The 14,480-nt window shown below is 40.7% G+C and overlaps 1 protein-coding gene across 1 annotated transcript in view; it reads left to right on the forward strand.

Moving 5' to 3' along the window:
• Positions 1 to 1,107: 1,107 nt before the first annotated feature.
• The window catches only part of LOC117514869 (POC1 centriolar protein homolog A-like), a 29,507-nt gene continuing 16,134 nt past the window's right edge, over positions 1,108 to 14,480 (forward strand). Inside the window, exon 1 of the mRNA XM_034175446.1 lies at positions 1,108 to 1,200. Coding sequence (XP_034031337.1) covers positions 1,108 to 1,200 — 93 coding nt within the window. The remainder of the gene's footprint in view (positions 1,201 to 14,480) is intronic.

The following is a 14,480-nucleotide window of genomic DNA, read 5'->3' on the forward strand; positions in this document are numbered from 1 at the left end:
TTGGCTTGTCATATAGTCCTGCGGCATGCCGCTCACAAGACGCATTTCCTGTCTGATCGATGTGACATTCAAATCGCCTGCTGCGTCTCCACATGAACTGACGGTCCGTTTCAGCTGGGACAGCCTGTCAATGTGCGCACTCTCCAGCCCGTCGCAAAAGCGATATATGTATTTATGTATTTCCACGAGGACAGCAAGCACACATGCTCGTGTCCATCAAAACACGGTACGTGTTCTGCAGCTGTGACGTCCAGGTCCAGAGATGTCTACAGCTCCTGCTGTTAGCAGCCAGCCATGTCCCCTGTCCATTCAGCACACAGACCAAGGTGTCAATCTGTGATCAGATGAGAGGCTGTGGGGGGGAAGCACAAACGACACGCACACACATGTTGGAAGGGAGTGGGGAGAAGTGCGCAAAACACACGTACATGTGTTGTGGAGGGGAGCCGACACTCTGGCACGCCACATGTGTACTCAGCAACTTCACAGTCATGGGGAATTTAGACAAATTTCACCGCCAGCTCAAAAGTGATCGTCTAGTGACTGTTTTCGTGCTAATAACGCGAATGGCCCCACATTGTCACAAGTGCCAAGCAAGCAGTGTTAGATGTTTGTCCGTGTCAGCTGGAATTTGGCCGACACCTGCCGCGAGAGTGTTCGATGGGCTCTCACAGGGCACACTCTGTGTTTCAGCCGCTGGTGTGCACAAATTGTAGCAACAGTTGTACGAGGCATTGGAGGCAGCTCCGGTTTTACACGTATTGCATACGATTCCTGCTTCATGCGCAATTCACATGCAGTTCGACCACATTCGTACTATGTGTAAAGGGGCCCTAAGACATGACATGTAGTACAGTTAATTAAGTTCTATCAATGATTAACTAGCTAACACACCCTTAATGTGATGGCCAGCTAGCTTGTCTAATTAGTATGTAACAAAAAGAGCTTTGTTGAGTGTTTCTAAGCAAATAATGTAATCTGCTTATATGTTTTCAAATAATGTAATCTGCTTATATGTTTTTATCAAACAGCATGAAGCAGTTGCGCTTTTCTGCACTTTATTAAATATGTTGGCCTTACAGTTGTGATGTTAGATAATTGTGTATGATGATATACAGTGACCACACCAGAGAAACCTGCATAAAGGCACAAGGATACATCAGTGACCCTCCTATCCCACCTAGTTGGAAGGACGCACAAGTAAAACTGCCATTACAGATTCAGTTTGTGACCGTGGCTTAATGTGGCAGTCAATTGATCTGTAGCCTCCAGTCCGTTCCAGACTACATCCTGACTGGGGTAGTTTTTCAGCCTAACTGAGTGCTTGTATTGATTTTGTAAATGCCACAGGGTAGTGTTATGTGAAGGAGATGAGTGTTGGGTAATTTTTGTAGAGGGCGTGATTGTTATTTACATGTAAGGAAATCCTTTGGAGTTGCATTTAAAGTATTTTGCACATTACAGCTGCTGAAATAAAGCATTTGAGGTTGGAGGTTTGGACAGCCTTGCACAAATAGTGGTCAATTATTAGAAGATGTCCTTTTCAAAAAGTCCTATAGGAATCATACAGAGTGGCTACTAGAAATTGGAATATTTTTTTTCCAAACCTGTATCTTGTAGGGAATTTATCAGATGTCCACAGGATGTCAAGAAACAAACATGAAAATCAGAAAATAAACAGATCCATGTTGAGGTCTGATTTAAGGTATTTATTATGAATGATCTGTGCTGGGAAGATATGAAATGAGCAGTGGACAGGTCTCCCATCTGCAGAGCAATCCTTCAATTTCTCGCTTAACTTCTGAACAGGTAACGTCAGAGTGGTGTGGAAATCTGACTCAAAACATCAACTCCTATTCACCAAAAAAGTGAAACAGAAACAGTAAATATGCTCTCTGTCCTGCAAATATATTAGCATGAACAGATCAAACAATTAATGCAAACTCCTCTTTGAGTTGCCACTACTATAAAGACCTTTGAGCTTCTGATTTGAAATCAGAATTCAGCTACAATTTGCTAGAAGGTACATCTGAGATGCAAGAATAGATTTGATGTTTTGTTGAAAGAAAATCCTCCTCTATATCACTTTATCATGAAGCTGTATAACTGGGGACACAACATGCAAAACATGCACTATGCACAATTTCTCCAATCACAACCACTGAAGCCTGTAACTTCTTCTGGGTTGTCTGGGTGTCTTGGTGGCTTTCTTCACTCTTCTCCTTCTTGCACAGTCACTCAGTTTTTGAGAACTTGTCTAATCCACACAGATTTACCATAGAGTGCCATACTGTTTGTATTTCTTCATAACTGATGTAAATAAGTTCAAGACATATTCAGTGACTTGGAAATGTTCATGTATCCATCCTCTCACCTGTCTGTAGAAAACTGGCAATTAAACTGATTATTTACAGGTTTTATACTAAAGTGTTCCATTACTTGTGCAACCCATTATATGTTTCATTAATTTAAATCAAGTTGCAGAGATTTGCTTTGTGTTTGACTTTAAGAAAGATAATTTTTACATTTTTTTATATTGAGAAGCCTGATTTGTTTTTTGTATTTGAAATGGCATAAACAAAGTAAAATTTGTGAAATATCAAGAGGCCCAATACCTGCTTTTGGAGGGCAGTGTATATGATTTCTACATGGATTTATTTTCTGGTAGTATTACTGGAAAGTTCCTGTGTGATTTTATTTTCCTGATGGATTCCTGTAGGTGTTTTTGAGTAGGGTGAGTATAGTGCTTCAGCTCCAGCAAGCGGTTTGTGAGAGGAGACACAACATCAGAAAAGCTCTTCAATTAAGATGAAACAGCCTGTTCATGTGAGGGTCACTGTGTCTGTGGTTGTTTGTTAAAGGACAGTGTGCAGCTAATTTTGTACCTCATGATAATCATGTCTTTAATCAGTTCTCTATGATTCAATTTGAATATGAAGAGGAGGCTATTTTTGAGCCACTTCTTACTGAGAACCCTTCTGATAATAAGCATCACAGTCACTGTTAACATTTTAGCTGGGCCGGCTGTCTGACTCACACTGATGTGTTTGTCATGCAGATGGTTAAATTCTACACTTCGGAGTATTTTTCAGCATTATGAGCAATACTTAATCACATATAGCCAGGCGACAGATGATTATTTTTGACTCGCTGGCAAAGATGAAGAAACATCTTATTAAAAAATATAATGATGACATTGAGACAGACAGCACCAAATATAAAAGGCACTTTGTCATATAACTGAGAAATATTACTGTAATATTTCCAACAAAATTTCACAGAAATCAGTTCATAGCATTTTGTGGAATCCTGTCACACTCAAACACATAAACTGAAGCAAACTCATGGCTATCACCTGGTGTTTCACTGTGCTTGGTAGAAGAGATTTTCCGGCTGTCAATGATGTTCTTTAACTCAGTTGGCTTCAAATCCATGATGGACTCATTATAGCATTTATCTTGACTCTGAATGAATGAATGAATTTATTTATTCGGCACACAGATGAACAATGACAAAAACGTAGTGTATCCGTGTGGTCAAAAGGATGTAGGCAGAAGCAAAGCTTATAAATACCCTCCCCTTACACCATAAAAAAAATAAAGAATGTATACATACATAAATATATATTTTAATTTGACCAGGTTAGTCTCATTGAGATCATTGAGACCTCTTTTGCAAGGGAGACCTGGACAATTATAAAGTTTCCAGTCCTCCTAACATGCATGTCTTTAAATGTGAGAGAAAACCAGAGCACCATGGGGAGAACATGCAAACTCCACACAGAAAGACCACAGGCGAGAATCGAACCCATGACCTTCTTGCTGTGAGGCAACAGTGCCAACCACCAATCCACCGTGCTGCCCTGTTATATATACTCAAAACAACAAACCAAAGAAATGTGCAAGAACAGTACTTAATCAATGCACTAAAAATTCAAAACACAACCAAACAAGCAATAGTGCACAATCCTAAACACCATAACAAAATCGGTAAGCCTAATTCTTCAAACTATAACGAGTAATTTTTTCATCACTTTTAAGTCTTTTATTCGTCTTCCATCAAATCAAGCAGAGCGTCCTCACAGAAGAAATGGGACTTTTGTTTGCAGTTTAATTAAGTGTGCTCTGGCAGTGTACAGCAGCATGTTCTGGTTTGTGCACGTTTTTCCAGTATAAGCCCCTACTGCTTTAATCATGCTATAATTCTCAGTCCGGCTGCTGTAACGTGTTCTTGTTAATGAGCGGCTGCTGCAGCGGTAATTAGTTTAATCTACAGGGTGAGCGTATTTATGTGTTTGAATGAGCTTGTGTAGTGTTGACGTGCCAGCCCGGGTTTCCTGTCTGTCAAATGTGTTGGCACCCAAACTTCCTGGCTGTAAATAGGCAGAGCAGATGTTTACCAGATGTGGCCTGGGAGCAGGGGGTGGGTGGGGCTACAGACAGACATGTCCATCAGTAAGCGGTCCACTCCCCATCTGAACACTGACAGCTTTGTTCGTCTCCATTCTGTAGTGAGCTCACCCCCCCCCCCCCCGCCCCTTCCTGCAAGCACATACACACTCATCCTACTTCCCTCCTTCCTCTCCTTGCTCCCACCTTGTGCTTTGAAGTGAGGACAGTGCTCAGGAAGTGAGTCTCAATCGATTGCTCCATGCATTAACACAGGCATGTATGACATCTCTCCTCCTCCTCTTCCTTCCTCCTTGCACATCCCTCTTTTTTCTGCTTTTTTTTCAGAGACGAAAGCTCAAATGGTGACTGTGCTTCACTTCCTGCTGTTCGAGTGTAATGTAACACTGATCTGATTACTGTGCTACAGCGGGTGAAGATCTCATGGATTGTTAAAGGCAATTCTTAATTCAGCGTAAATCCACACAAACATTGCCATGTAGCCGAGGTACGCCCCTCCCAAATTCCTGTCTGCTGACAATGTTTATTTGTGTGGCTCAAAATCACAACAGTCCCTCGTTAGGCTTAACAGTCTGCAGTAAGATAAGATCCTGAATGGGAAATTAGCAGTGATAAACAGAACTGCACAACAATAGGGCAAAGTAAAACAGAGAACCTTCTCTGCAAGGAATAATCCATACTTTACTTTATTCAAAGTTGTCTTTAATTGTTTCCTACAGACCCACTGGGGCCCATGCCTTTCCACGAAAGAACCCTGGGCCTTGAAGGCATCCCAGGGACAAACAGCCTAAAGCTGGGCAGACACTGTACAATATTTTTAATTGTTGTACTTGGCTCCAGCTCAAACTGTACGACAAAACTGCAGGGTCTAAAACTTCAGAGTGCACGATTTATGTTCTCACACTTCACGACCCGATGCTCTGATTTGATCTGACTACTCACATTGTACGTTCAAAAACCAAACATCGGACTCGTGTTTCCAGACGCAAAACATAAACAGAAGCTTTTTTTTTTTCTTTTTTGCAAACTTTATTTACATTTCTTATTTTTACAAAAACTCTCAATGGGAGACATCAAAGTTAAAAAAAAAACAATTCAAGACTTTACATGAGTTGAAGAATAAGGGGGAAAAAAGAAACAGAAGCTGCTCTCCCAAACTGTTTTTTTCACTGTTTATGCTTTCTCCAATTTCGCATCGTTGTTTGGACATGCACAGTGCGAGAGGTTGGACGCTTGTAGCGCTGCTTCAACAGCGTGATACCCTCACGACGGCCGACTAGAATACCAAACAGGTTTGATTTTCATCCGACCATATGATTGGCGATCGGGAGGTGGTCGTGAGAGGTTAAACGTAGCTCATTACTCCATGTGTACTGCATGATGCAGGAAGCGTGATTAAGCTGAAACTCAGCGCGATCCAAAAAAATTCTCACACGAGTGAAAAATCGGCTCAAAAGGGCCAAAACTCACACAGTGTAAGGCCAGTTTAACTGGTCAGTTTGTCCAGTGTCCTCCTGTATGCTGATGATATACCACTGACCCAGTTGAGCAGTCCAGGGCCCGGTTTCATAAAGCAGTCTAATCTTTTAGTCTACTAAACTTACTTAGTCAAATACAATTAGTTGCCCAACATTATCTGTCTGATCTCTGTTTCACATCGTCGACTAAACTTGTAGATTAGTCATTTTACAATAGTCGATGATTTTCACGGGCATGGCGGCCTCGCGAGCACCCTTACCAAGAAACAGCTCCAATGTGCGAGAATTTTGTTTACTTCCGGGTTGCTTGTTGTCATAAACTATCCGGCCTTTGTTTCATTAATTGGCTTTATTAACATTTACAGACACATACGAACTGCAGAACGACAAGCTTACCTGTTAGCCTAGCAGTTTCACTCTTCAGTTTCTTCTTCTACACTTCCGTCCAGCTTTTTTGTGCACACAACGCTGCTGAGCGTAACAGCGACACACAGTGGCTAATGTGGTAACTGTCACAAACACATCATGACAGTCGTCTGCTACAACCATGGCCAAAAGCAGAGGAAGCTCTCCTTTTGGAGGAGCACTAGTGATGTAGGGGTGCTCTTGAGTGTTGCATGTTTGTAGTTATGTGAAAAGTTTAAGATGGTATTTTTGATTTTTGAGCATTGTGAAAATGTAACAGTTAAAGCAGTACTTTGTTGCAATGACAGAAAATCAAGGTTCATCATGTACACACCATCCTGGATCCACAAAGGTTTTCCAAGGTATGGAGAAGGTTTCAAACTACTGTATGATCTTCCAGGATGCATATCCATGAAAGTGAGAACAGGGATTAAATATTTCAATAATATGAAATAATAAATCAACATTCTATTGATCACATGACCTTTGATCTTCAGTTTTGTTAAAGATCATATTCATTGGCTAGTTTGAGGAATTGGATAAAGTACAAGGTCTGTCAATAAAGTAACGGTCCTTTTTATTTTTTTCAAAAACTATATGGATTTCATTCATATGTTTTTACGTCAGACATGCTTGAACCCTCGTGCGCATGCGTGAGTTTTTCCACGCCTGTTGGTGACATCATTCGCCTGTGAGCATGCCTTGGGAAGGAGTGGTCCCGCCCCCTCGTCGGATTTTCATTGTCTGGAAATGGCGGAATGAAAAGGACTTTTTTCCATCAGAATTTTTTCAGAAGCTGTTAGAGACTGGCACCTGGAAACCATTCAAAAAATTTATCTGGCTTTCGGTGAAAATTTTACGGGCTTGACAGAGAATAAGGTCTGTTACTACAGCTTTAAGGACCCCTTTAAGGACCCCTTTAAGGACGCTCGGCGCGCCGCGCTCCGAGCTGCGATGACGCGGCACAAGCGACCGGACCATTTCTAAACGGATGGCTCTGTGGATACGAGACCATCGTGTGCTCTTTCTCTGGTTATCACAAGAGCTGGACATCAGCCATTTTCCAGCAGATTTCACTTTTAACAAGAGATTTTGTCATGGAAAGCCGCGCGGAGGCTTCGCGCGTAAAGACCGATTTGCTTTGGAAGCGAGACAAAGGAACACCTCCGTTTCGGCGTGTCAGAGGACAAGTTTGGACATGTCTATCTCGGCTTTCAATGCTTATCAGTCCAGTAAGTATCAGTGAAATTGTGGAGAGCTGGACATGTCCAAACTTGTCCTCTGACACGCCGAAACGGAGGTGTTCCTTTGTCTCCCTTCCAAAGCGAATCGGTCTTGACGCGCGAAGCCTCCGCGTGGCTTTCCATGACAAAATCTCTTGTTAAAAGTGAAATCTGCCGGAAAATGGCTGATGTCCAGCTCTTGTGATAACCAGAGAAAGAGCACACGACGGTCTCGTATCCACAGAGCCATCAGCTCAGAAATGGTCCGGTGGCTTGTGCCGCGTCGGCGCAGCTCGGAGCGTGGCGCACCGAGCGTCCTTAAAGGGGTCCTTAAAGCTGTAGTAACAGACCTTATTCTCTGTCAAGCCCGTAAAATTTTCACTGAAAGCCAGATAAATTTTTCGAATGGTTTCCAGGTGCCAGTCTCTAACAGCTTCTGAAAAAATTCTGATGGAAAAAAGTCATTTTCATTCCGCCATTTCCAGACAATGAAAATCCGACGAGGGGGCGGGACCACTCCTTCCCAAGGTGTGCTCACAGGCGAATGATGTCACCGACAGGCATGGAAAAACTCACGCATGCGCACGAGGGTTCAAGCATGTCTGACGTAAAAACATATGAATGAAATCCATATAGTTTTTGAAAAAAATAAAAAGGACCGTTACTTTATTGACAGACCTCGTATAGCCTATTCTTCTGTCTGTCTACTCCAGGGTTTCATGGTGCACTTTGAAACTCAGATCCTTTAAATGCTTGCACCTTTTAAAAAAAATTCCTTTAATTGCTCTCATTTGGGATTTCAACAAGTGTATCATTGTCTATCTGTATTACAACCCCTGGCAAAAATTATGGAATCACCGGCCTCAGAGGATGTTCATTCAGTTGTTTAATTTTGTAGAAAAAAAGCAGATCACAGACATGACACAAAACTAAAGTCATTTCAAATGGCAACTTTCTGGCTTTAAGAAACACTACAAGAAATCAGGAAGAAAAATTATGGCAGTCAGTAACGGTTACATTTTTAGACCAAGCAGAGGGAAAAAAATATGGAATCATGAAAAACAAAAGAACGCTCCAGCACATCACTAGTATTTTGTTGCACCACCTCTGGCTTTTATAACAGCTTGCAGTCTCTGAGGCATGGACTTAATGAGTGACAAACAGTACTCTTCATCAATCTGGCTCCAACTTTCTATGATTGCTGTTGCAAGATCAGCTTTGCAGGTTGGAGCCTTGTCATGGACCATTTTCTTCAACTTCCACCAAAGATTTTCAATTGGATTAAGATCCAGACTATTTGCAGGCCATGACATTGACCCTATGTGTCTTTTTGCAAGGAATGTTTTCACAGTTTTTGCTCTATGGCAAGATGCATTATCATCTTGAAAAATGATTTCATCATCCCCAAACATCCTTTCAATTGATGGGATAAGAAAAGTGTCCAAAATATCAACGTAAACTTGTGCATTTATTGATGATGTACAGTCATCTCCCCAGTGCCTTTACCTGACATGCAGCCCCATATCATCAATGACTGTGGAAATTTACATGTTCTCTTCAGGCAGTCATCTTTATAAATGTCATTGGAACGGCACCAAACAAAAGTTCCAGCATCATCACCTTGCCCAATGCAGATTCGAGATTCATCACTGAATATGACTTTCATCCAGTCATCCACAGTACACGATTGCTTTTCCTTATTCCATTGTAACCTTGTTTTTTCCTGTTTAGGTGTTAATGATGGCTTTCGTTTAGCTTTTCTGTATGTAAATCCCATTTCCTTTAGGCGGTTTCTTACAGTTCGGTCACAGACGTCGACTCCAGTTTCCTCCCATTCATTCCTCATTTGTTTTGTTGTGCATTTTCATTTTTTGAGACATATTGCTTTAAGTTTTCTGTCTTGACGCTTTGATGTCTTCCTTGGTCTACCAGTATGTTTGCCTTTAACAACCTTCCCATGTTGTTTGTATTTGGTCCAGAGTTTAGACACAGCTGACTGTGAACAACCAACACCTTTTGCAACATTGCGTGATGATTTACCCTCTTTTAAGAGTTTGATAATCTTCTCCTTTGTTTCAATTGACATCTCTCATGTTGGAGCCATGATTCATGTCAGTCCACTTAGTGCAACAGCTCTCCAAGGTGTGATCACTCCTTTTTAGATGCAGACTAACGAGCAGATCTGATTTGATGCAGGTGTTAGTTTTGGGGATGAAAATTTACAGGGTGATTCCATAATTTATTCCTCAGAATTGAGTGAGTCCATATTTTTTTCCCTCTGCTTGGTCTAAAAAATAACCATTACTGACTGCCACAGTTTTTTTTCCTGATTCCATATAGTGTTTCTTAAAGCCAGAAAGTTGCCATTTGAAATGACTTTAGTTTTGTGTCATGTCTGTGATCTGCTTTTTTTCTACAAAATTAAACAACTGAATGAACATCCTCCGAGGCCGGTGATTCCATAATTATTGCCAGGGGTTGTATGTGCAAACATGTAGTGTGGAAACATGTATGTGTGTATGTGGGCAGACACATATACACTGTCTGTAATTACATGCCTGCAGTGGTGGGCACAGTTCCGCTAACTGCTAATTAGCAAAGCTAACTCTTTCATTAGCGGATTAGCTTTTCAGCTAACTTTGAAAACCATCAGGGGACCAATTAGCTTCCGCTAAATTTAGCTCTGTTAACTTTCAGTCTGCTAGCATTTTTTTTTTTGCTGGCATAGTGAGTAAAGCTTAGCGGTCAGAAATATCTGTAAAACCTAAAATCCTACATGTTAATTCCTGTTGTGTGTTCTGCAAGAATCAGACCGCTGTGAGAACCTCAGTTCTCCCCCAGCAGTAGGGGACAGACCGGCTACCAGCTGCTATTGCATAGAAAAAAAAAATGTCATTTACTTTCAACATGCATCGAATTTAAAATCAACTAATTCCGGACAGTTTGTCAAAATTAACGGCCACTGTCATTTTTACAAAGTGAAAATATGATATCACACATTTTTTTTAAAGTAATGTGCAAATTCTGAAGGTTTGAGCATTAAGCAGACACTTGCCGAATGGCATTATGGGAAATTCAGATGATCTGCTCTCATCACGCCCCCCTTCCCCCGTCAAAAGGAAAGAAAGCACTGCCATCTACTGGATGGGAGTGTGAATATACCAACATACTTGTGAATCTCAAAGGCAGTTTTACACTCAGAATGGCTCATTATAAGTGGATCACCGATCACACACATTGTAAAAACCAACACACAAGTTACAGTAACTTTACAGGGGATGTCAAAATTGGCATGTTTTTTTGTTTATTTCAGTTTCATGACAGTATATCATTTTAACGTACAACCCCAATTCCAATGAAGTTGGGACGTTGTGTAAAATGTAAATAAAAACAGAATACAATGATTTGCAAATCCTCTTCAACCTATATTCAAATGAATACACCACAAAAACAAGATATTTAATGTTCAAACTGATAAACTTTATTGTTTTTGTGTAAATATTTGCTCATTTTGTAATGGATGCCTGCAACACATTTCAAAAAAGCCGGGACTGTGGTATGTTTACCACTGTGTTACATCACCTTTCCTTCTAAGAACACTCAGTAAATGTTTGGGAACTGAGGACACTAATTGTTGAAGCTTTGTAGGTGGAATTCTTTCCCATTCTTGCTTGATGTACGACTTCAGCTTCAGTTGTTCAACAGTCCGGGGTCTCCATTGTCGTATTTTACGCTTCATAATGCACCACACATTTTCAGTGGGCGACAGGTCTGGACTGCAAGTAGGCCAGTCTAGTACCCGCACTGTTTTACTACGAAGCCATGCTGTTGTAACACGTGCAGAATGTGGCTTGGCGTTGCCTTGCTGAAATAAGGAGGGACGTCCCTGAAGAAGACGTTGCTTGGATGGCACCATGTGTTGCTCCTAAACGTGGATGTACCTTTCAGCATTGTTGGTGCCATCACAGATGTGTAAGATGTCCATGCCATGGGCACTAACACACCCCCATATCATCACAGATGCTGGCTTTTGAACTTTGCGCTCTTCGTTGTTACGCTTTTCGCGTAACAATCTGGATGGTTTTCTTTCCTCTCTTGTATGGAGGACATGACGTCCATGATTTCCAAAAACAATTTGAAATGTGGACTCATCAGACCTCAGCACACTTTTCCACTTTGCGTCTGTCCATTTCAAGTGAGCTCGGCCCCAGAGAAGGCGACGGTGTTTCTGGATGTTGTTGATGTATGGCTTTCGCTTTGCATGGTAGAGTTTTAACTTGCACTTGTAGATGTAGTGATGAACTGTGTTACTTGACAATGGTTTTCTGAAGTGTTCCTGAGTAAGATCTTTTACACAGTGATGTCGGTTTTTAATGCAGTGCCGCCTGAGGGATTGAAGGTCACAGGCATTCAATGTTGGTTTTCGGCCTTGCCACTTACGTGTAGAAAGTTCTCCAGAGTCTCTGAATCTTCTGATTATATTATGGACTGTAGATGATGGAATCCCTAAATTGCTTGCAATTGAACATTGAGAAACATTGTTCTTAAACTGTTGGACTATTTTTTTTCACGCAGTTGTTCAGAAAGTGGTGATCCTTGCCCCATCTTTGCTTGTGAATGGCTGAGCCTTTTGGGGATGCTCCTTTTATACCCAATCATGACACTCACCTGTTTCCAATTAACCTATTCACCTGTGGAATGTTCCAAACACGTGTTCTTTGAGCATTCATCAACTTTCCCAGTCTTTTGTTGCCCCCACTCCAGCTTTTTTGAAATGTGTTGCAGGCAACCATTTCAAAATGAGCAAACATTTGCACAAAAACAAAAAAGTCTATCAGTTTGAACATTAAATATCTTGTCTTTGTGGTGTATTCAATTGAATATAGGTTGAAAAGGATTTGCAAATCATTATTTTCTGTTTTTATTTATATTTCGCACAATGTCCCAACTTCATTGGAATTGGGGTTGTACCACAATTTGCCATATTGAGATATCCCATAATCCCTTGAGCACCAGAGAGTTGCTGCAGTCAAAATAACACTGAGAAACCACATGACAACAATTGCAAATGAACATTATACAACCAAAATCTAACTTTTATGCCTTTCATAACATTTCTGAGACTGCTGCATGAGACCCTGAAAACTTGCTAAAACAAATATTGCAAATATTCCATGTCTACTATGTTTAACCTGCGTGGAACTTCATAAACACAAATCAGAATTCAGACATCTTATATATATTACTCTGGAATAAACAGTGCTGTAAAGAGCAATAAGCAGGATATTAAAGAGCAAACTTCAGTTTCCTCCAGAATGAACATGAAGCGATCTCGGCTCACAGCGATTCCCCGCCCACCATAAATAACAGTGAAACAACCTGAGCTTCTTGCAGGTTTACATAAAACAAACAGAGTAACAGCATCTATAAACCCAGATCATAAATTAATAAATATAAAGAGTTATAGGTTGGGATGTTAATGCTGTTGTTCATGTGCAGGGGTTAAATTGCAGCCTTATCAGGCAATCTCAATGAGAACTCTCCGAAATTTTGCAGGATTTGAAACTTCCACACACAATTACAATTAGTCTATTCACATCCAATAGATGGCAGTGTTCTATGCATTTTTTTGGTTGGTAGGGTAATGAGAGCAGAGCACTTTAATTTCCTGTAATGCCTTTCGGCACGTGTCTGGTTAACACTCAAACCTTCAGAATTAGTGCATTACTTTAAATAATACGTATGTGCCATATCATATTTTCACTTTGTAAAAATGACAGAGTTGCCATTAATTTCGATAAACTATCCGGAATTGCGCTTCATGTCTTATGCCCACTGTCTGGAAGGATGTTGAAAGTAAATTATGCTTTCTTTTGTTGTAGCGGCATGCCGGGTGCATCAAGAGAGAAGCTCTGGCTTTTTTTGTTTTTGGTTTGTGATCACTTTTGAATTCACCCAGCAGTGCTTAAACTCGAAACTGGCTTAGCTGACTGTGTACTGAGTCAATAAAAAAATTTTTTAGTGGCTTATCAGTTTAGCGTTACAAAAGTTAACTTTTCAGTTAGCTTATTAGCGGTTATCGAAGCTAACTTTTTGGTTAGCTGTGCTCACCACTGCATGCCTGTAAATGCCATATAAAAGGCTCTATGATGTAACACAGCAAATACAGCACCAATTACATCTCAGGATTTTTGAAACATGCCTGTACTGCTGCAGTGAAGTCTGATGTCACAACACACATGATCATAATGCTCCATACATGCTGCAACACGGCCTGTGTTTCTCGACAATTCCAGTGTAATGTGTATTCTTAATCATTTAATCATAGATTAGATTTTATAGAACTTTATTGATCCCTTGGGAAGGCTCCCTCAGGGAAATTGAGGTTCCAGCAGTATTGCATAGCAACACAGAAGAAGCACACAGAGCATCAAAAGTAAAAGTAAAAAAACAATTTGTAAATATAAGTACACAAATATAAATACCTACCATACTGATTGCTACTGGTTTACTGGCTACTACTGTTCCTCTCCTTCCCTTCCTCTGTCTTCCTGTTATTCCTGCTCCCCCGAGTGAGGAGTTATACATTGTGATAGCTTGAGGGACAAAGGAGTTTTTCAGTCTGTTGGTCCTGCACTTGTAAGAGCGGCTTAATAGCTTAATGAGAAAAGAAAAATCCTCCTGTGATGTCAACAGCGGCTGTATGAGGACAAACAACCAACCAGCCTTTTTTAATCGGATGTCCGGAGTGATGTGTGAATATGGATGTCGTGGCTATGATCCTGCATTTGAGTACTTCTGTTAATGGGGTACCATATTTTCCTGAGTATGTCATGTTTTGTTTTGTTTTGTTTTTTACTAGTTTTTGAGGTCCTGTGATTTATATGGTTAGAAAAAATCACACGTTTGTTAATATTAATAGTCATAATAAACTATTCATGTTGGGCTTTCCAGAGAATCATGGC

The sequence above is a fragment of the Thalassophryne amazonica genome, chromosome 8 (genome assembly GCF_902500255.1).
Source record: "Thalassophryne amazonica chromosome 8, fThaAma1.1, whole genome shotgun sequence".
Classification (NCBI taxonomy): domain Eukaryota; kingdom Metazoa; phylum Chordata; class Actinopteri; order Batrachoidiformes; family Batrachoididae; genus Thalassophryne; species Thalassophryne amazonica.